Source organism: Ornithorhynchus anatinus, chromosome X5 (genome assembly GCF_004115215.2).
Source record: "Ornithorhynchus anatinus isolate Pmale09 chromosome X5, mOrnAna1.pri.v4, whole genome shotgun sequence".
Classification (NCBI taxonomy): domain Eukaryota; kingdom Metazoa; phylum Chordata; class Mammalia; order Monotremata; family Ornithorhynchidae; genus Ornithorhynchus; species Ornithorhynchus anatinus.
This window is the reverse complement of record NC_041753.1, coordinates 67,574,686-67,598,666: the sequence shown is the minus strand read 5'-3', so window position 1 is coordinate 67,598,666 and position 23,981 is coordinate 67,574,686. Positions and strand designations below refer to the sequence as shown.

The window sequence follows — 23,981 nt, the reverse complement described above, 5'->3', positions numbered from 1 at the left end:
GCACACAGTCTAAAGGAGAAAGAGAACAGGTATTGAATCCCCATTATGCCACTTGTCAGCTGTGTGACTGTGGACAAGTCACTTAACTTTTCTGTGCCTCAGTTACCTCATCTGTAAAATGGGGATTAACTGTGAGCCCCACGAGGGACAACCTGACGACCTTGTATCTACCCCAGCGCTTAGAACAGTGCTCTGCACATAGTAAGTGCTTAAAAAATAACAACATTATCATTATATAGATGAGGAAACCAAGACCCAGAGAAATGAAGTGACTTTTCCAAGGTCACACAGCAGTTAACCACTGCAATGATTCATGACTAGATGCCAAAAACAAAAAGCAATATTCCAAGAGGATTATACCTCCTTTTAAACATGCTCATGTCTCCCCTGTCTGAAAAAAACCCCTACCTTGACCCCACAGCCCCCTCCAGTTATTGTCCCCTCTCCCTCCTACCATTCCTCTCCAATCTCACTCATTCAATTGCATTTATTGAGTGCTTACTGTGTGCACAGCACTGTACTAAGTCCTTGGGGTAGTACAATACAGCAAAAAAGAGAGACAATCCCTGCCCACAATGAGCTCACAGTGTAGAGGACAATCTCCTTGAGTGAGTTGTCTACGCCCGCTGTCTCAAGTTCCTCTCCTCCAGTTCTCTCCGTGACCTCCTCTAGTCTGGTTTTTGTCCCCTTCACTCCACAGAAACTGCCCTCTCAAAGGGCACAAATTACCTCCTTCTTGCCATATCCAACAGCCTTTACTCCATTCTAATCCTCCCTGACCCCTCAGTTGCCTTCAACGTTGTCAACCAGCCCCTTCTCCTGGAAACATCATCCAATCTCAGCTTTACTGACACTGTCCTCTCCTGGTTCTCCTCCTATCTCTCTGGCTGCTCCTTCTCAGTCTCTTCTGCGGGCTCCTCCTCTGCTTCCCATCCTCTAACTGTGGGATCCCTTAAGGTTCAGTTCTAGGTCCCCTTTTATTCTCCATCTTCACCCTCTCCCTTGGATAACTCCTTCACTCCCATGGCTTCAACTACCACCTCTCCGCAGATGATTCCCAAATCTACATCTCCAGCCCTGATCTCTCTCCCTCTCTGCAGCCTCTCATTTCCTCCTGCCTTCAAGACATCCCTACTTGGATGTCCTGCCCTCACCTCAAACTTAACCCGTCCAAGACAAAACTCCTTATCCTCCCACCCAAACTCTGTCCTCCTCCTGACTTTCCCATCACTGTAGACAGCCCCACCATCCTTCCTGTCTCACAAGCCCATAACCCTTGACGTTATCTTCGACTCCTCTCTCTCATTCAATTCACATATTCAATCCGTCACAAAATCCTGTCGATTCAAACTTCACGACATCGCTAAAATCCGCCCTTTTTTCTCCATTCAAACTGCTACTGTGTTAATCCAAGCACTTACCCTATCTTGCCTTGAAGATCGTATCAGCCTCCTCTCTGACCTCCCTGCCTCTTGTCTCTCCCCATTCTAGTCCATACTTCATTCTGCTGCATGGATCATTTTTCTCCAAAAACATCCAGTACGTGTTTCCTCACTCCTCAAGAACCTCCAATGGCTGCCCATCCAACGGCTCATCAAACAGAAACTCCTTACCATAGGCTTTAAAGCACTCAATCACCTTGATGCCTCCTACCTACCTCACCTTGCTACTCTTCTACTACAACCCAGCCCACACACTTCGCTCCTTTAATGCCAACCTACTCACTGTACCTAGATCTCATCTATCTTATCACCAACCTCTCGCTTATGTCCCGCCTCTGGCCTGGAACACCCTCCCTTTTCATATTCGACAATTACTCTCCCCACCTGTAAAGCCTCATTGAAGGACAGCTCCTCCAAGAGGCCTTCCTTGACTATGCCCTCATTTCCTGTTTTCCTACTCCCTTCTGTGTGACCCTGACTTGCTCCCTTTATTCATCCCTCCTCCCAGCCCCACAACACTTATGGACATATCCATAATTCATTTATTTATATTAATGTCTGTCTCCCCTTTAGACTGTAAGCTTGTTGTGGGCAGGGAATGTCTGTTATATTGCTGTGCTGTACTCTCCCAAGCAGTTAGTACAGTGCTCTGCACACAGTAAGCGCTCAATAAATATGATTCATTGATTGATTAAATGCAAGGCACCTCTTCTCACCTTAACCTATCATATGAAACACTTGAATGTTTGTTCTTATGGTGCGAGGGTTGGGGTTTTCCCTTAACCTGGGCCCATTTTTAATATTTTCTTTGCTCTACAGATGAACCAATTTGAAAATACTGGGAGACTGTGTGAGAGAGAGAGAGAGGAAGAACAGATGGACAGAGAGAGAAAGAAAATGAGAGAAGAAACCAAAGGGTGAAAGGAGAGGCAAGGAGAGAGAGAGAGGGGGAAGAATATTCACCCGACACTCAGCCCCACAGCATATATACTGATGTCTGACTCCCCCTCTAGACTGTCAGCTCACTGTGGGCAGGGAACGCATCTACCAACTCAGATGTATTCTCCCCAAACGCTTTGTACAGTGCTTTGCGTGCATTAAGCACTCAATAAATCCCACTGATTGACGGAGGGAGAGAAAAGAAGAGAGAGAAGAGGAAAGCAAAAGAGGAGAGCTAAAGGGGGAGATAGAGGAAGCATGTGCCCGAGGTGGGAAAGTACGATGTGACAGAATTTACAAAATCACTCTGTGACTCGAGACAAACAGAATACTCTGGCATGATCCAAAGTGCCATTTTTCTCAATGGAGTCTTGGAGTCAGAGCTCTAATCCTGGCTAGCTGCTGATTCAACTGGACGAACTTGTTTAGCGTTTGGATTCATTTAAAATGTGCCCGGTGCTGAGTCCCCTAAGCATGTGCATAATAAGAAGGAACACGTATTTTTAAATAAACATTGATTCTCTGCTAAAACAGCCCAGAGTCCAACACTTGGGTAAGTAGTCATTTTAGTCTCAGCATCTGTTCCCTCTACTGGGAAGTGGAGAAAATAGATGGCTTGTGGAATCTCCGTGAATAATAATACGACACAGGGGCCGGAGCTGAGTAGTTGCTTAAGCTCTGCCCATTGTGGACCATAACATCACGGATAGAGTTAGACTGCCCTCTAGATACTGGGCTCCTGAATAATGAACCTCCTGGAAAGTAGTAAAATCTACATGCTTCTAAGCAGCTTAGGTCGGCAAACATCACAGCACTGAACATACAGGCAGCTCCTGCGATCGAGGCTTACAGGATATAACATTTCGTTACACAAGAATCTATATGAAGTCCAGATGTTGACCTTCCCTTTGACTTCCCCACAAACAAAACTCGGCAGTGTGTCCATCCCAGTTCGAGACTCCCCCAAGTCTCACACCCATCCAGTCGTACCCAGACGCCGGCGCACACAAGCCTCTGCCTTTTCTTTTCGAGCTGAGTGTAAAATAATCACCCACGTGCAAAATCCCGAGGAAAATTATAAAACGTGCCCACAGAAATCCTGGTCGTTCATGAATTAAGAATGGGCTGCTTTTTATGTCGTAAAGGATTCAAGAGTCTGTCTGTCTTCTCCCGGATCTGCAGGACAGAGTCGTTCTTATCTTAATCGGAAATTCCCACCCCTTTGTCAAAAGTATGCCCTCCTCCCCTCCTCCTCTCTGCCAAAAAAAGGAAGGAAAAAAAGCAAAAAAGCAAAAAAGCTGCTTTTTCCTGAGGTCCTATCATCTAGTAAACTGCTGGCATTGGGAGTTGCAAACGCTTTAGAGCTGCCAAAAGCACAATGCAGATCAGTATTAAGGGCCAAAGTACTACAAGGGTTTTATGAAGTATACTTATGATCGTGGCTCAAAGCCCCAAAGGGGGGAAAAAAACCTCCCTGTTTGATTATATAACTATCACAAGGAGTTAATTGGCACCTACTCTGAGCTCCTTCAGAACAGAGACACTGTCTCTCCTCAGTCCCTGAGCCGGGCTCTGAGCACTTGATTTCTGGGTATGGATTAAAGACCCCAGAGGCCTGAGTCCAAGAATCAATGTAAAGTGCTCAGGTGCTGGGATGAATGTACCAATAAATGGTCTGAGCAGGCAAGAGGAGGTGCTCAGCGCTTACCCCGCAGATTTCAACTGGGTCGTCCATCCCATTAAAGAGTCTGAAAGCAGGGCCTCGGTGGCACAAAAATGGGCAAATAATGGGTTGGGGGAGAGGGTATTTTGGCTTTTAGGAAATGAATCGTGGAGCCTCTGCTGTATCCTTTCCATGAACTGAAAGAGTAGCTAAGGAGAGTTTGTGATTATTTCGAGTTTTTGATTTTTTCCTTTTCAGGCCCTTCTTGGGCCTTCTTCCCCCAACTTTCTCTCCGCTGCATGAGACCCAGCGTTAGCTTACAAGGCTAGAACTACAGACTACGCTGCACTCTGATGGAAGCCACAGCCAGAATTTGCTCTTATCACAGTTGAATCTCAGAACACATAGTGTCACACTGTCATGTTCCTGGTGCAGCATCAGGTGGAAGGAGCCCAGGCCTGGGAGTTGGAAGACCTGGGTTCTCATCCCGGCTCTGCCACTGGTCTGCTATGTGATCTGGGACAAATCACTTCACTTCTCTGGGCCTCAGTTACCTCATCTGGAAAATGAGAATTAAGACCGTGAGCTCTATGTGGGAGAGGGATTGTGTCCAACCCGATTATTTTATATCTATCCCAGCACTCAGGACCGTGCCTGGCACATAGAAAGCACTTAACAAATATTATTTTTGAAAAAACCAAAACCTCTGCTCCGGAGAGGAATTGAAAATGGTCCCTGCAGAGGAGTGACCCACTGCCAATTGGTTGAGATGCCCCATCTTCCCCACTAGCCTATAAGCCTCATGAGGGCAGAGATCATGCCTGCCAACTCACTGGAACTGTCAGTCAGTCGGTCGGTCAATCGTATTTACTGAGCACTTACTGTGTGTGGAGCACTGTACTAAGCGCTTGGGAGAGGACAGCATAAAATAGACACATTCCCTGCCCACATCGAGCTTACAGTCTAGAGGAAGAGACAAGCATTAACAGAAATATAAATGAATAAATTACCATTGATTGCTTGATCACTATGGTGTCAACTGGGCCAGGGGCCCAATTAGCCAAGAAGAGGGAGAACGGCTGGTTTGGATGTCAAACAGGTATTGAGGGAGGAGGAAGCATTTCAAGTTCAAGGGAAGGTTTGGGTCCCCCAGGAACCTCAGAGTTTTAAGCCAGCCCCAGGTTCAAGGGACTCCCAGCCTCCCCGTCCCCAGGGGGTCCACTGAGGAGAGTCTGCTCCTGTTCGGAAAAGGGGATAGAATCAATCAATCAATCAACCATATTTATTGAGCGCTTACTGTATACAAGGCTCTGTACTAAGCGCTTGGGACAGTCCAATATAATAATAAAAAAAATTAGGGTATTTGTTAAGCGCTTACTATGTGCCAGACACTGTACTAAGCGCTGGGGTGGATACAAGCAAATCAGGTGGGACACAGTCCCTGTCCTATGTGGGGCTCACAGTCTCCATCCCCATTTTACAGATGAGATAACTGAGGCCCAGAGAAGTGAAGTGACTTGCCCAAGGTCATGCAGCAGACAAATGTGGAGCCGGAATTAGAACTCATAACCTTCTAACTCCCAGGCCCGTGTTCTATTCTCAATGCCATGCTGCTACCCCAGCACTCCAAACAATGCTGCACATATAGTAAAAACTTAAATACAACAGCAACAACAATAATAATAATAACAATAACAGTAAAAAGAGGCGACCAAAGGCCCTTGACCCAAGGACAGCAGCACACGGACCGCAATCCTTGGCATTTGTAAAGCCCTCCTCATTCATTCATTCATTCATTCATTCATTCATTAAATCGTATTTATTGAGCTCTTAGGAGCCAGGATTAGAACACATGGCAAGTCACTTCACTTCTCTGGGCCTCAGTTACCTCATCTGTAAAATGGGGATTGAGATTGTTAGCCCCACATGAGGCAGGGACTGTGTCCAACCCGATTTGCTCATATCCACTCCAGCGCTTCGTACAGTGCCTGGCACATAGTAAGTGCTTAACAAATACCAAAATTATTATCATTATCGCATATCCTTACCCTCTGCCATTTCCCCTTTCTGTAGTTTATTTTAACAACTATCTCCCCCTCTAGATTGTAAACTCCTTGAAGGCAGGGATCGGGTTTACCAATTCTACTGTACTGTAATAATAGTAACTGTGGTATCTGTTACCATGTTTCAAGCACTGTAATAAGAATTGGGTTATACACAGGATAATCAGGTCCCACATGGGGCTCACAGCCTAAGTAGGAAGGAGAACAGGTATTGAATCCCCATTTTGCACATGAGGGAACTGAGCGTCAGAGAAGCAAAGTGACTTGCCCAAGATCACAAAGCAGGTACGTGACGGAGTGGGGATTAGAAATCAGGTCCTCTGTCTCCCAGGCCTATGCTCTTTCCACTAGGCCATGCTGTTTCTCTGTAGTTTCCCAAGGGCTTAGTTCAGTGTTCTGCCCACAGTAAGCACCCAATAAATACCAGTGATGGATTGATTAGAAGGGTGGGAGAGTCTCTGGGATGAGGCTAATTTGTTGCCATGTCAGAAGCTCAACGGCATGAGACTGCCACAGACTACACTATCTATGGAGTTGAATTTGGCCAGTCTCTCAATGCTGGGCAGGGACATATATTTGGGTGGCCCCCAAATAAGGCATTGGTTGCCATGGTAACCATGGGCCCGGTTCAGGAATGGGAACAGGCAGATTCTAGGCAAGTCGATTTTTTGTCCCACCGCCAAAAAAAATCTATATAATGACCTAGAGTGCAAGTTCCGCAGAGAGAAATCTCGGGAGACCAACCCCATCCAACTCGTCTTGAAATCTGTAAGTCGGGGGTGGGTCTTCCGATCTCTGGATACAAATGGATAAAAATGAGGCCCTATCTCCTGGTTTCCCCACTCCTTCACCGACACACTATCCCATTGATTTTCCAGGGTTCTGGGGAGACCACTTCTCTCCCCATCTTCAAAGCTCTACTAAAATCTCCTCCAAGAGGCCTTCCCTGACTACCCCTCACTCTATTCATCCTCCCTTCTGCGTCACCTATGCAGTCAGGTCTGTACCCCTGAAGCACTTTGATACTCAACCCCCACCCCCACTTTACTTATGTCCATATTCTTATATTCTGCCGATTTCCCTACCGCTATTTGATTTTAATGTCCGTCTCCCCCACTAGATTGTAGTCTCTAGACTGGAAGCTCATTGTGAGCAGGGAATGTGTCTGTTTATTGTTATAATGTACTCTCCTAAGTGCTCAGTACAGTGCTCTCCACTCAGTAAGCGCTCAATAAATATGACTGAATGAATTAATTGTAAGCTCCTTGAGGGCAGGGATCATGTCTCCAAACCCTGTTATAGTGTACTCTCCCAAGTGCTCAGTACAATGCTCTGCACACACTATGTCCTCAATAAATACCAGTGATCTACTCTCTCCTGCTCCTTGATAATAGCAGCAACAACAATAATAATAACAGCATTAATTAAGCACTTGTTAAGATTGTTCTAAGCACTGGGGTGGATGCAGAATAATCACATTGGACAAAGGGGCTCACATTCAGAGAGGGAGGGCAAACAGGTATCTGATTCCTATTTCACATATGAGGAAGCCAAGGAACAGAGAAATTAAGTGACTTGCCCAAGGTCACATGGCGAAAAAGCGGCAGATTCGGGACTAGAGCCCCAGACCCCTGACTTCCAGTCCCCTAGGACACGCTCCTTCTCCTCCACTCCACTCCCCCAGTCCCCAGCCTCACAGCACTTATATACATATCTGTAATTTATTGATTTATTTCTATTAATGTCTGTCTCCCCTTCTAGACTGTAAGCTCATTGTGGGCAGGGAATGTGTTGGTTTACTGTTATAATGTACCCTCCCAAGTGCTTAGTACAGTGCTCTGCACACAGTAAGCGCTCAATAAATACGATTGAATGAATGAATGAACTGAAGCTTGCTTCCACTGTATCCCATGCATCCATCTCAAAGTCTAAGAAAGAAGTAATGCTCCCCCTTAGGATATGCCAATGATTTCCATTGTCAATGTTGGGGAATGGGGAGGGGAAATTGGATAGATTTTGGCAACCTCCTTGAAGACAGTCAGGTAGAGTGCCAAGCAGGTGCAGACAGCCACTTGAGAAGTACTATTTTTCGCATCATTTCCCAATAAGGTTGTTAAGAAAAGCACACCGTGGGTGATCTATGCCGATGAAAACAAGTGTACGGTAAATAAAATACAAGGGAATAGTATGGAGAAGTCTATTAATGTATCATCTGTACACTCAACATAAGGAAAGTAGTGTGGTGAACGGCCAATTAAATGTGATTGTTGAGTAATTTGAGTCTAAGGTCAACTGTAATGAAAATACCAGAACTAACCACTGAGGCCATTAATTACAGTAAAGTGATATGCATTAGAGCTTTTTGTCTTTTTCTTCCTTCCAACTTTTCTGTTGTTTATGTTATCATTGAGGCCTACGCAGACGTTAGATGTGTACAGACACACTGATTGCAGGGCTGATGCCAAAAAGTATTCGGATGAAATGTGTTAATCAAGTTCCTTAGTGTCTAATCATACTGTAAATTTCATTGTCAATGAGGCATGGTTTCTAGTGAAATATGACTTAACTGATTGGAATTTTGCTTTTAAAGCACTTGATAATCACCCCATTCTCAGCCTCACAGCACTTATGTACATATCCGTCATTTCTTTTATTGTCTGACTCCCCCTCTAAACTGTAAGCTCTCTGTGGGCAGGGAAAGTGTCTACCAACTCGGTTGCATTGTATTTTTCCAAGCACTCCCTGAAAACCATTGATTGATTGATTTGTGAAATTGATGTACGTACAGTATTAACAAATAAAGGCATAATGATGATGATGATGGCATTTGTTAAGTACTTATTATGTGCCAAGCACTGTTCTAAGCGCTGCGGGGGTTACAAGATAATCAGGTTGTCCCACATGGGGCTCACAGTCTTAATCCCCATTTTACAGATGAGGTAACTGAGGCACAGTGAAGGGAAATGACTTGCCCAAAGTCACACAGCTGACAAGTAGTGGAGCCGGGATTAAAAACCATGATCTCTGACTTCCAAGCCCGTGCTCTTTCCGATGAGCCTCACTGCTACTCTAATCTTTGATCTAAATTAGCAGACGAGCAGGTTGCTTTGGACTACTGCCAACTCTGCCTTGCAGCAAACACTGCTATTAAGGTGCGCAGTTCTCCTGGCGCCTGAATTTCATAACAATAATAATAATAATAATAATTGTGGTATTTGTTAAGCGGTTACTATGGGCCAGGCATCGTACTATCATTATTTTTATTATTACTAAATGCTGGGGTGGATAAAAGCAAATTAGGTTGGACAAAGGCCCTGTCCCACATGGGGCTCACAGGCTCAATCCCATTTTACAGATGAGGTAACTGAGGCTCCTTCTCTCAGGGTCTCACCTGGAGAGTTTCCAATCCTCTACCAGTCTCGACTTCGGGAGGGAGAGTGAAGCAGAGGTCTACGCATTCCATTCCTAGCTTGGCCAGTGGCTAGCAAGTGGAAAGCAATCTGCTACAGGTCAAAACTCCCCTGTGTCGGGCAGCAGCGGCACGGCAGAGAGCCGAGGGCGGAGACTCAAGCTTACCGTGCGAAAGGAGATGATGGTAAACCACTCTCAGATTTTTACCAAGAAAACTCTATGGATACATGACCAGAACGATTGCAGATGGAGGTGGGGCACTCTGGGAGAGATGCGTCCATGCGTCGCTATGGGTCGGAGACGACGCGACGGCATAAGACAAGACAACTGAGGTTCAGAGAAGTCAAGTGACATCCCCAAGGTCATATAGCAGACAAGTGGCAGAACAGGGATTAGGACCCTTGACCTCCTGAATCCCGGGCCCGTGCTCTTCCCACTACGCCATGCCGCTTCTACTCCCTCCTGGTAAGTTGGGCGCTCTGGGAAGAGCACTGCCTCTTTCAGACACTTGGGGAGGGAGACATTTGCTCTGCCACTGCCTATTTTGTGCATACTCAGCTGCAGTGCATGAAAGAGTCCCCAGTGGGACTGAAGCGATCCTGCTTTTCCAAAAATGCCTAACTCACTGTCGGGGAGTAGCTAGAGGTGGGCTTGGTGAGGGCTGGCAGGGGAGGGGGAAGGAGGACTTAAAAGGACTCTTTAACTGTTTGCCACCACTATTGAGTGGTGTCTATTCACTATTGAGAAGCAGCGTGGCGCAGTGGAAAGAGCACGGGCTTTGGAGTCAGGGCTCATGAGTTCGAATCCCAGCTCTGCCACTTGTCAGCTGTGTGACTGTGGGCAAGTCACTTCACTTCTCTGGGCCTCAGTTCCCTCATCTGTAAAGACTGTGAGCCCCACGTGGGACAACCTGATTCCCCTGTGTTTACCCCAGCGCTTAGAACAGTGCTCTGCACATAGTAAGCGCTTAACAAATACCAACATTATTATTATTATTATTATTATCACTAGTTTTCTAGGGTGAGACCCCAGTGTTGTAACCTAGTGGATAGAGCATGGAGCTGGGAGTCAGAAGGACTCTTGGCTGGCTCCTGGCCAATCCTAATCCTGGCTCCGCCACTTGTCTGCTGTGTGAACTTTGGTAAGTCACTTCACTTCTCTGGGCCTCAGTTCCCTCATCTGTAAAATGGGGATTGAGACTGTGAGCCCCAAGTGGGACAGGGACTGCTTCCAACCCAATTTGCTTGTATCCACCCCAGCACTCAGAACAGTGCCTGGCACATAGTAAGCGTAAATCAGCCTTTCTTGTTGATTTTTTTAAATTTATGTATATTGTCTGTCTCCCCCTTTAGACTGTAAGCTCCTTGTGGGCAGCGAATGTGTCTATCAGCTCTGCGATAGTCTACTCCTCTCACGTGCGTAGTACAGTGCTCTACAGGCAGTAAACACTCAATAAATAACACCAATGGATTGATTCTCTACCTGCTTACTGGCACAATGGTTGGACCCGTGGAAAAAGGAAGAACGCAGAGGAAACCCTTCTTAAGGGAGTCTGACATAGTAGAGCCATCACTTGGAGGAGAGCAGGAGGAAGGGCTGGTCCAATCTTAGAAATGTAATTTCTTCAAAGGGACAGGCAAAGAAGGTAAGCAAGGTAAGGAGGAGCCTGTTGTTCTAAATGGCTTTTCTCGTATCCAAAATATATCTCTCCCCAGTAGACTGTAAGCTCCTTGTGGACAGGGATGGTGCCTACCAACTCCGTACTTTCCGAAGCGCTTAGTATAGCACTCTTCACACAGTAAGTGCTCAATAAATACCACTGCTGGACTGATGAGACTCCTAGTCTCTGAGCCTTACTCCATCTAAATTGGAAATGACACCCAAAACAAGGAAACTCTGCTTATTTGGAGTGCCTTTCCAAAAGTGATCAAAATAGTGGCAACACCTCTGCTGCCAGGTGAAATCGTTTGGGGTGGGGAAGAAGGGGAAAGGAGAAATCCTGATCATCTCTGACCTTGATGAAACAGAAATGGTCTTTACTCACATGTACTGCAGATTGGGGGTTTTCAGAAATGCCTGACGTGCAATAAATGTTAGCCCCGACTCCACCACGGTTCTGGGAACATAAATAATTGTACAATCAGGATTAATGCTAGCCGGTAAATGTCACGATAATCTTAAATAGAGCTGCGGAATCAACTTGGAGACCGTTTAAAGGTGCCTCACACACTCACAGATTTTTCAGTCCCACATAACCTTCAAGGTCTTCAGCATTGATGACTTGCAACATCCGCTGGTTCGCAATGTATCTGCAACAGAGCATAGAGGGAGCCAATTACTTGAGCCGCTCTTTCCTCCCGTGTCCTATTGCTCTTTCACGGTCCCTTCGGCCGAGATGAGGGAAAAGCCGCGGTGGGAAAAAGTCAGAGCAGAACAGGCAGCCTCCCCAGCACACGCCCCACCCCGGCACTGAAACTCAACCCTGCTAATCTTCCTATCCCTCCTCACCATTCATCTGCACCAAGAGGGCAGTAATGTAGTTCTGGGCTTATCCCAACCCTACATCATCAGCATCATCATCAATGGCATATATTGAGCGCTTACTGTGTGCAGAGCACTGCACTAAGCATTCGAGAGAGGACAATACAACAGAGTTGATAGACATGTTCCCTGCCCACAACGAGTTTACAGTCTAGAGGGGAGACAGACATTAAAGTAAACCTCTTCCTTCCCCCATCGACTAGACTCAATGTTGGAAAATCCAATGCATCCCCTGATTTCCCCCATAACCCCACTTGCTCCAAACTCTTGAATTTTCCCCTCTCTTTCTAAGAAATAACTTGGCGATGGAAGAAAGAGGGAGGAACTGAGGAACAGGGATGAGAAAGCAACCCACGCCATCCCTCATGGCTCAGTGACTCCCAACCAGCCTTCTGAGTCTCAGATTCGAGGACAGGTCCATGAGAAGGACTTGTCCTTGAGGGGCCCTGGTGGTCTTCATGTTTGGGAACATCTGTTTTAAGAAAGAAAACAAAACTAAAAGGCAGAGAGAAAGGAGAGAAATAGTCACCAGATCGATCCGTGGTAAATTTCTTTTGGCATTTGTTAAGCACTTACTATGTGCCAGGCACTGTACTAAGCACTGGAGTAGAAGCAAGCTAATCAGCCATTTATTGAGCTCTCGTTGTGTCCAGAGGACTGTACTAAGCGCTTGGGAGAGAAATATACGACAGACGTGGTTGAGACGATCCCTGCCCAGAAGGAGCTTACAACAAATCACATCAACAGTGATGTCTGCAATACACACAAAAAAATCCACCAAATAATTCTTAAGCACTTACTTTGTGCCAAGCACTGTACTAAGCACTGGGGAAGATACAAGATAATCAGGTCCCACATGGGGCTTACAGTCTAAGTAGGAGGAAGAGCAGGTAACGAATCCCCATTTTGCAGATGAGGGAACTGAAGCACAGAGAAGTTAAGTGATTTGCCCAAGGTCACATAGAGGGTAAATCGTGGAGCCAGGATTAGAACCCAGGTCCTCTGACTCCCAGGCTCAAGTTCTTTCCACTAAACCAAAGCTGTCCTCTACTGGCCAGCTGACCTACTAATTTACAATAATTGGAGTATTTGTTAAGCACTTCTTTGATGGTAGATGATGGTCTAGGTTAAGCTCTTATTATGTATTAAACACTGTTCTAAGTACTGGCGTAGATTGAAGATAATCAGGTCAGACACAGTCCCTGTTCCAGGTGGGGCTCACTCTCTTAATCCCCATTTTACAGATGAGGTAACTGAGGCAAGGAGAAGTGAAGTGACTTGCTCAAAGTCGCAGAGTAGACAAGTGGCGGAGGCGGAATCTGAACCCAGGTCCTTCAGAATCCCAGGCCCATGCTCTACCCATTAGGCCATGCTGCTTTCCCAGACACAGTACTAAACACTGGGATAGATGCAAGATATCCCAATCAGACATAGTTCATGTCCCACTTAGAGCTCACAGTTCAGTGAAGACTGCACCTCTGGGTACAACAAGGGAAAACCGGGATTGTGAGTCACAGGTGGGACACGGACTGTGTCCAACTTGATTAGCTTGTATAATAATAATTATAATTGTGGAATTTGTTAAGCGCTTAGTATGTGCCAGGCACTGTACTAAGCTTCAGGGTGGATACTGGCACATCAGGTTGGACACAGTCCCTGTCCCATGTGCGGCTCACCGTCTCAATCCCCATTTTCCAGATGAGGCAACTGAGGCCCAGAGAAGTGAAGTGATTTGTCCAAGGTCACACAGCAGACAAGTGGCGGAGCCAGGATTAGAACCCAAAACCTTCTGACTCCTGAGCCCATGCTCTACCCAAAATGCTATACTGCTACCTCAGCACTCTGAACACTCTGAACTCTGAACACTCTGAACAACAAATACAACAGCAACGACAATAATCATAAAAACAATAATAGTAAAAAGAGGCGACCCCAAGGTCCACCTTGACCTAAGGACAGCAGCACACTGACCACAATCCTTGGCATTTGCAAAGCCCTCTTCATTCATTCATTCTTTCATTCAGTCATATTTATTGAGTGCTTACTGTGTGCCGAGCACTGTACTAAGCACCTGGGAACGTATATTACAGCAATAAAGGGAGACAATCTGATCCCGTCACAAGCTCACAGTCTAGAGGAGGGGAGACAGACATCAGTGCAAGTAAACAGACCTCAATATAAATAAAGTTACAGATTTATACATAAGTGCTGGGGGGGGAGCAAAGGGAGCAAGTCAGGCTGACACCACCTCCTCCAGGAAGCCTTCCCTGACTAATTCCCAACATCCCAAATCGCAGACACTGTGACCCTTAGGCATTCTATTCACACTCAGCACTTCTCTTGAAATGTATATTTGATTGTCTATTTAATGATTTATCTCCACTATCTCATCCTGCTCTGTTTGTACTGCCATCTGCTCCATCCCTGTTCTGCCTCTTGCTCCTGCTATCTGCAAATGATTTAAGTAATTTAAGATCATTAGCCTCTAGAGGACAGGGACCAGGTTTTGGGTCAGAGTTTGCTTTTTTCTGTGTTTTTTTTTAAATAAAGTATTTATTAAGCATTTACTATGTGTCAGGCACTTTTCTAAGCCCAGGGGTAGATATAACATAATCAGGGTTGGACTGATTATGTTTTGTTCATGTCAGTCAGTCAATCATATTTATTGAAGGCTTACTGAGTGCAGAGCACTGTGTTAAGCACTTGGGAGAGTACACTACAACAATATAACAGATACATTCCCTTTCCACATGTCCCACGTGAGGCTCGCAGTCTTACTCCCCAGTTTACAGAGGAGGTAACTGAGGCACAGAGAAGTGAAGCCACTTGCCCAAGATCACACAGCAGCCCACTGGCCGAACTGGGACTTGAACCCAGGTCCTTCTGACTCCCAGGCCTGTGCTCTATCCTTGGCATCTGCCAAGCATTTGCTGCTTCTCAGGTCTTGCTTCTGGTGTCCTCTTCCAAGCATTTAGGACTGTGATCTGGACACATTAGGTGCTCAATCAATTCCAAAGAGCTCAGTCAGCAACAGGCTGAAGTAGAAATGCTTCTCCCCCCTGCTTTAACCCTCCTCCTCTCTGCTCTTCATTAGAGGTCTGCGACCTGCAACCACCTCATCTCCCACTGCTTTTGAGACTGGTGTAATCGAAATTCTCATACCCCTATCAATAATAACAATAATCATAACAATCATCATAATAATATCGGTTAACCGCTTACTACGTGCCAAGCACTGTACTGAGCTCTGGAGTAGATACAAAATGATTAGGTCGGACACAGTCCCTGTCCCACACCTGGCTCACAAAGTAGGTGGGAGGGAGAACAGGCATTTAATCCCCATTTTACAGATGAGGAAACTGAGGCACCGGGAAGTTAAATGACCTGCCCAAAGTCTCACAGCAGACAAGTGGCAGGGCTTGGATTAGAACCCCGGGCCTCTGAGTCCCAGTCCCAAGCTCATTCCACTAGGCCACACTGCTTCTCATCTATGGGGCTACTATTATGTGCCAAGGTCTGTCTTAAATGGGCCTATGAGTCAGAGGACCTGGGTTCTAATTCTGCTCTGTCACTTCAATCAACGGTATTTACTGGGCATGTACTGTGTGCAGAATGCTGTTTTAAGTGCTGGGGTGAGTACAATACCACAGAGCTAAGAGACACAGTCCCTGTCCTCAAGGAGTTAGAGGACCTGGATTCTAATCCCGCCTCGGCCACTAGTCTGCTGTATGACCTTGGGCAAGTCATTTAACTTTTCTGTACCTTAGTAACCTCATCTCCAAATGGGGATTAAATCCCTCTGATTTATACCGTGAGCCCCATGTGGGAGAGAGACTGTGTCAAACCTGTTTATCTTGTATCTACTTCAGCGCTTAGTACAGTGCCTGGCACATAGTAAGTGTATAACAAGTACCGTACAAAAAACAAAAAATACCTGTTCTCCCTTGCTCTTAGACTGTGAACCCCAAGAAGAACAGGGATTGTGTCCCATCTGCTTATATTACATCTAATTCACTTAGTGCATCGTTTGGATCATAGTAAGCACTTAACAAATACCACAATACACCTAAGTCAAAGACCTGATCCTTGCCCTTTAGGGGCCTACAGTGGAATTCCCCAATCACCTGCAATATCAACCATCTTTATTTATTTTTTCTGCAAATATCCCTCTAGACTGTAAACTCACTGTGGGCAGGGAACGTATCTACCAACTCTCTTATATTGTACTTTCCCAAGCTCTTAGTACAGTGCTCTGCACACAGTAAGTGCTCAATAAACACGATCGATTGAACGTCGAGCTACGCATACTACAGGTGTTTACGGGTATCTGCTAATCAGAGCAGAGCAAATTGAATCCCAGTGAGCACCCAAAAGTTCTGTCAAGTCCAACATCTCACATTTCAACACTTCCCTCTAAGCTATAAGCTTCGTGTGGGCAGGAAACATTCTGTAATTATTATTATTGTTATATTTGTTAAGCACTTAGTATGTGTCTAAACGCTGAGGTAGATACAAGCTAATCAGGTCAGACACATTCCCTGTCCCACATGGGGTTCACAGTCTAAGTAGGAGGGAAAACAGGCAATGAATCCCCATTTTGCAGAGGAGGAAACTGAGGCACAGAGCAGTGAAGTGACTTACCCGAGGTCACACAGGAGGCAAACGGCAGAGCAGGGATTAGAACCCAGGTCCTCTGACTCCCAGACCTGTGCTTGTTCCACTTGGCCACACTGCTCCCAAATTTGTTGTATTGTCCTCTCCCATACAGCATGACAGTAACACCAGTTTGGGGTCATAACACTGAATTCTAAAGCTTTTCCCGTCTCACACATGCCCCCACATCACAAAACTCTTGAGGTGGAACCTATATCAAATAGTCCTGCCTTGACTAAACAGTTCACCACGATGGGCTTGGTTCTCTATGAAAGCAGGAGGATGTTTATTTCTCAAAGGATGGGCTGAACCCCTCACTCATGGCCACCACCTTCCTTAGACTGTACCTTCTCAGTTTAACAAAATATGATAATAATACTGATATTTGTTAAGCACTTACTATGCGCCAACATAGTTCTAAGCACTGGGGTAGATACAAGGTAATCAGGTTGGACACAGTCCCTATCCCACATAGGGCTCACCGTCTTAATCCCCATTACAGATGAGGTAACTGAAGCCCAGAGAAGTGAAGTGACTTTCCCAAGGTCACACAGCAGGCAAGTGGCAGAACCGGGATTAGAACCACATCTTTGGACTCCCAAGCCCGTGCTCTTGCCACTAGACCATGCTGCTTCTCATTGGCACCATCTCTCCTTTCTGCATGGTCTCTCCCTCTCTGTGTCGTCTATGCGCTTGGGTTTGTGAACGCGTTTGGACCTGTGACCTTTGGCATTTGATACTCATCCGGCCCTCAGCAGCACAGCACTTATGTACATATCTATAAATTATATATTAATACATAATTTATGTCTATTAATGCCTGTCTCCCCCTCTACACTGCAAGCTCTTTGTAGGCAGGAAATGTGTCTGCCAATTCTGTTGTCAGAAGTGCTTAGTACAGGGCTTAGGTCAAGTGCTTAGTACAGTGCTCTGTACGGAGTAAGCCCTCAATAAATACCGTTGATGATGAGATACAGAGTTTCTGCCTTCTCCCTCTCAAGAGCTTGGTTGAGTAATAATGAGCTGAAAATTCATTGTTGTCCTTAATGTGAGAGAGGCAGGATGTTCTAGTGGATAGAGCACAGGCCTGGAAGTCAGAAGGACCTGGGTTCTAATCCTAGCTCTGTCACTTGTCTGCTGTTTTACAGATGAGGTGACTGAGACCCAGAGAAGTTAAGCAACTTGCCCAAGGTCACACAGCAGACGAGTGGCGGAGCCGGGATTAGAACCCAGGCCCATGCCTGATATTGAGGTGCTGAAATGGGAGCCTCATCCCTGCCCTGGAGGATTAAGATGGGAGATACCTTTTCCTCCAGATCCACGTCATTTCAGTAGCCCAAACATCCCAAAACGGTTAATATTTGCCAATGGCCGGCCTGGCAGAGAGGGCTGTTCTGTGGCAGCAGGGAGGTAACATAGCTGAACTCAGGGAAACGGGACTGGAGAATGCCAGCTCCACACACAGCCAACGGCACCGGTCAGTTGAGCTAGTAGTAATAATTGAGGTATTTGTTAAGTGCTTACTATGTGCCTGGGGGGGGGGGGGATAATGTGTTAGCTGGTCCGGCTGTGTCCGGTTCCATAACCAGATGTGGTCACTGATTAGAAAGTAGATGGGAAAAGCGGGACTGGTGGTTTGATGTGATGTGTCTCCTACCTCAGTTTGAGGGGAAACGGGGAGTAGGGAAGACCTTACCTCACCCAACCATCTCGGGGCAGGAGTCTCCAGTCTCTCCCTCCCCGATCTTCTACCCCACCGACCCTTCCTCCCTGCATATGAAGCTCTGCTCTAATAGATGCCCCAGGGGCTTTAGAAATTAGTCACATTTCTCTCTGTCCAGAAAGAAGAAAATGATCTGAGTCGTTATTGGCTGAGCAGCTCGGCGAGTCGTCTGAAAAGTCGACAACCCTGAGGTCGAGGACTGTGTTAACTGAGAACTGTGCATATACCGCAGGGTTAGGTTAGGGTTCCCATGCTGGGAAGCAGCAGCGACTAGTGGCAAGAGCACGGGCCTGACCTCTGGGTCGTGGGTTCTCATCCCGACTCCACCACTTGGCTGTTGTGTGACCTTGAGCAAGTCACTTCACTTCTCTGGGCCTCAGTTACCTCGCCTGTAAAATGGGGATTAAGAGTGTGAGCCTCATGTGGGCCAGGGACTGTGTCCAGCCTGATTACCTTGTATCAGCCCCAGAGGTTAGAATAGTGCTTGGCACATAGTATGTGATTAGCAAATACCATAATAATTATTATTATTATTATTACTGCTGGGCTAGAGCTATTTAAAACCGATTGAAACCAGTTGAAACCAACCGACTGAAACCAACTGAAACTGACTGAAACCAATGGAGCTTTTAATCGGTAGCCATCAATAGTTTACCTTGAATTTTAACTTCTCTGTGCCTCAGTTACCTCATCTGTAAAATGGGGAGGAAGAATGTGAACCCCATGTGGGACGTGGACTGTGTCCAACCTGATTATCTTGCATTCACCCCAGCACTTAGTTCAGTGCCTGGCACATAGTAAGTGCTAACCAGATACCCTAAAAAAACAAAAATAACCTTTGAATCAAAGAATCAAAGGGCTGGGTTGGACCACTTTAATGAGGTGGGGAAGAGAAGAAAAAAGAGCCCCAACTACCATGGAAAATCACCCCCTTAATGGAATTCCCCATGACTTTCAAGAGAAGCCACGTCACCTTCCCCTTACTTCTGTCAGGGCCAGAATTAATGATAATAATAATAATACGTGTTAAGCACTTACTTACTATGTGCCATGCACTGTACTAAGCACTGGGGTAGATGTGGGACAGGGACTGGGTCCAACTTGATTACCTTGTATCTACCCCGGTGCTCAGAATAGTGCCATGCTGCTTCTGACTTTCCCGAGGTCCTACAGCAGACAAGTAGCGGAGCCGGGGTTAGAACCCATGACCTTCTGACTACCAGGCCCGGGCTCTATCCACTACCCCAGGCTGCTTCTTGCTTGGGAAAGCCCAATACAATAGAGTTGGGAGACAGGATCCCTGCCTTCAAGGAGGTTACAGTCTACTAGGGGAGACAGACACTTAAAGAAATTGAAAACTGGGGAGTAACTGCGTAACCGTGTGCCTGTGCTTTATTATCTTCTGGTTTCTGAACTGCCAAATAGGAACCTGCCAAAAGGCAGGGGATGTATCTACCAACTCTGTTGTGTTGTACTCTCCCAAGCACTTAGTACAGTTGTCTGCACATAGTAAGCACTTGATAAATACGATTGATTGATTGAATGAGTTCCCCCAAAGAGGTAACTACAAAAGAATCTTTCCAAAGGGATTCTATCAACATTCCTCAAATCGGTTCAAAATTGTCATACAAGACTGAAAGGTGGTGCGATTCACTCATTCATTCGTTCATTCCATTGCATTTATCGAGCCCTGACTGTGTGCAGAGCACTGTACTAAGCGCTTGGGAGAGTATAATGCAACAATATACAGACACACTCCCCGCCCATAATGAGCTCACATGGCATGCCAAAAAGCTTAAAACCAACTTCACTTGAAAACTTCACATTTTCCTGGTACGTAGTCTATAGTAGCAGAAATATGGTTCCTTTTAATTGATTACATTACAGGATTTTTTCAGAAAAATGCCATTTAGGTTATATCATCTGATTTGATCCTGGAGGGACATTGCTAAAAACTCTCAGAGCATCAATATCAGGCACTAGATGCACTTCATCTCCAACAGTATTTCCATTGCCAGAACATTCCTTTTATGGGGAAAATGTTTTCTAGCACTCCTTAAAAATGTCAATTTGGTACTTGGGTCCAAAGCTGCACAGCTTCAGTGTGCAAGACTGGGAAATACTTTTGAAAATTAATAAATGAGCATTCTCCAATGATACACTAAAGAGTAAATGCACTATTTCAGGACATTTTCCTCACCGGCTCTATCGGAGAGGGTATAGCACCTGAATTGTTATTAGCGGAATTTCAGTGTGCAATCAAATACGTTCAAGAGCTGAAATAGAACAACACATTAGCTCCTGCAAATAGCTATTACGTGGATTCCATTTCTAAGTATCATTTGGGTTCTGTGTTCTATTGAATTACTTTCATTAAAGAATAATTTTAAGAGCTCAGTAGAGCCGTCCCTGAAGAGTAATGAGGCCTTGAAAATGGGAGTCAACAATGTACGAGGACTTACTAAATACAGCATTCCTGTGTGAGGGCGGGGGGGTTGGGGTGTGTGTGTGTGTGTGTGTGTGTGTGTAAGAATTATGTGCCAGATATACTGTAAAAGAGGCCAGTCTGATTCTACGCTATTCAGCATTATGAAGAATTTTCATGAGCTCTTGCAGTGATACCAGGAATTGAGAACTGCAGGTTATTGGAACTGCCCAAACACCAGGAAGTCTTTATAAACACAATTATTTCTGGAAACACAAACAAGTGAAAGTCATTTTGAAGAAAAAGAGAAAAAAAAAAGAAAACGATACAGTATTTTAATCTTCTCCCCGATGGGTCACTCAGTACTTGACCCAGTGTTTCTTCTATATGTGGCTCCTTAAAGGATCTAGCTAGAAAGATGAACAATAAGAATACACCCGTCTGGATTTACCTTCTAAATAAAGCACACTGGAGGTTCAAAATCAAAATTCTCCAGCCCACCTGTTTCTTAGCAGTGCAGATGTCCATTGCCTTGTCATCTACTAAATGCATGTGGAATTTGCAGATACAGAAATTCTATTTGTAAAACTGTGTATGGGCCAACTAATGGTTTGAGGGGGAGGGGGTGTGCAGTCTGGATTTGGGGGAGCTGTGAGACTGCATGCTTGTATAGACTATATGTCTGCTGTATGACCTTGGGCAAGTCACTTACCTTCTCTGGGTCTCAGTTACCTCATCTGGAAAATGGGGATTAAGAGTGTGTCCCATGTGGGAGAGAGACTGTGTCCAACCTGATTAACTGGTACATACCCCAGGGCTTAGAACAGTGTTTGGCACATAGCAAGCACTTAACAAGTACCATCATTATTATTATTATTATTATAATTACCTGATTAGTCCAGTCCCTCTAGACTGTAAGATTCTTGTGGGCAGGGAACATGTCTACTAATTCTGTTATAGTGTACCCTCCAAAGTGCTTGGTACAGGGCGATACACAAAATAAGTGCTCAGTAAATACGACTGATCGATGAATTGATTGATTGAGTCTGACCTGTTGTTTCCCTCCCCCTGCTGCCCCTCTGTCGGGATACCTGGGGCTACTCTGAGGAGCACCAGTGAGCCAGAAGGATGGGAGACCAGAATGGTGTGAGGATGTCTGAAATGTTCTACCACGTGGGAGACAGTCTGATATCTGAATGCATAAAAACAATCATAATAATAATGATAACTGTGGTATTTGTTCAGTGCTTACTATGTGCCAAGTACTGTTCTAAGTCCTGGAGCAGATACAAGGTAATCAGGTCGGACACAGTCCCTGTCCCACATGGGGCTCACAGTCGTAATCCCCATTTTCCAGATGAGGTAACTAGGCACAAAGAAGTGAAGTGACTTGCCCAAGGTCACAAAGCAGACAAGTGGTAGACCTGGGATGAGAACCCAGGTCCTTCTGGCTCCCAGGCCCGGGCTCCATCTACTAGGCCACACTCTTCAAGTGGGTGCTGAGCTGGGCTTAGTGACTGTGACGCGCTCTCTGCCTAGAGCCTTTCCTGAGAATATTTGAGGACTCCGACATGGCCTAGAGGAAAGTGCAGGGGGCTGGGAGTCAGACGACTTCTGCCACCTTCTACTCCATTGAAAATGCCCTTGCCAAATCCAATGGCCTCTACTCCTAGTCTGTCCTAGTCCTCTTCAACCTCTCAGCTGCCTCTGATACCATGGACCATCCACCTCGGCTCCCTCTAGACTGTAAATTCACTGAGGGAAGTTATGCTGTACCCTCCCAAGTGCTTAGTAAAGTGCTGTGCGCACAGTAATCAATTAATCATTGGTCTTCAGCTCCTACTACAATCCAGCCCACAAAATCTGCTCCTCTAATACCAACCTATTCTCTACACCTCGATCTCATCTATCTCACCCTCGCCCACACTCTCCTTTGGGCCTGGAACTCCCTCCCCCTTCATATCTGACAGACCACCACTCTCCCCACCTTTGAAGCCCTCCTAAAATCACATCTCTTGTTGTGTAGGAATTGTCTTTATCTGTTGCCAAATTGTACTTTCCAAGCATTTAGTACAGTGCTCTGCACACAGTAAGAGAAGCAGCATGGCTCAATGGCAAGAGCCCGGGCTTGGGAGTCAGAGGTCATGGGTTCTAATCCCGGCTGCGCCGCTTGTCAGCTGTGTGACTTTGGGCCAGTCACTTCACTTCTCTGGGCCTCAGTGACCTCATCTGTCAAATGGGGATGAAGACTGTGAGCCCCACGTGGGACAACGTGATCATCTTGTATCCCCGCCCCCAGTGCTTAGAACAGTGCTTTGCACATAGTAAGCGCTTAACAAATACCATCATTATCAGAGCTTAGAACAGTGCTCTGCACATAGTAAGTGTCTAACAAATACCAACATTATTATTATAAATATGATTGAATGAATCTCCTCCCAGACGCTTTCCCTGACGACTCTCTATCATTTCTTCTATTGGACCTTCTTTCTCCATCACCTATCCACTTGGATCTGTACACCCTAAGCACTTGATATTCAACCCAACCTCAACCCACAGCGTTTAAGTACCTCTCCATAATTTATTTTAACGTCTGTCTCCCCCTCTAGGCAGTAAGGTCCTTGAGGACAGGGATCATGCCTACCAACTCTATTGTACTGTACTTTCCCAAATGCTTAGTACAGTGCTCTGCACACTGCTCTGCACACTGTAAGCACTCAATAATCAATAGTCATCGATCGACTGACTGACTGGACCTCTGCTACACCATGTGTCACCTTTATGTCTGGTATTTTCATTCCAAGAGTCCAGCCTCCTTCTGCCTTCTTTTTATGGTATTTTTAAGTGCTTACTACGTGCAGCCTCTGTACTAAGAGCCTTGGGCTCCTGCCACTGAGTTCTGCAGCTCCCACCTTCTCGCAGACCTGGAAAGGGAATGCAAGGGCTCTGAAGTAAGTGGACGGGAAGATCAGAGGTCCCCCTGGTGACCCCCTAGTTTCTGTGGATTTCTGCAGAAGGTTCTATATGACGTCCTCCCTCCACATTAATCTTCCTCTGTTACTTCTGCATTGGCGAAAGGAAGCAGTGTGGCCTAGTTAGATTGCGCCCGGGTATGGAAGTC

The 23,981-nt window shown here is 45.9% G+C and overlaps 1 protein-coding gene and 1 non-coding gene across 8 annotated transcripts in view; one reads left to right on the top strand and one right to left on the bottom strand.

Moving 5' to 3' along the window:
* NTRK2 (neurotrophic receptor tyrosine kinase 2) overlaps window positions 1–23,981 on the bottom strand; it is a 356,778-nt gene that overhangs the window by 309,690 nt on the left and 23,107 nt on the right. For 6 of the 7 annotated variants that reach the window (XM_029055020.2, XM_029055014.2, XM_029055018.2 and 3 more), the window contains exons 2-3: window positions 11,753–11,827; window positions 11,563–11,634 (exon numbers count right to left, since the gene is read on the bottom strand). The exons of the other annotated variant lie outside the window; for it this stretch is intronic. In XM_029055020.2, the coding sequence (XP_028910853.1) occupies window positions 11,563–11,634; window positions 11,753–11,827 (147 nt within the window). The remainder of the gene's footprint in view (window positions 1–11,562; window positions 11,635–11,752; window positions 11,828–23,981) is intronic. 7 annotated transcript variants of the gene reach the window in all.
* LOC114808578 lies at window positions 9,481–9,618 on the top strand. The gene has a single exon (XR_003756425.1). It is a non-coding gene; the product is annotated as a small nucleolar RNA SNORA7 (small nucleolar RNA).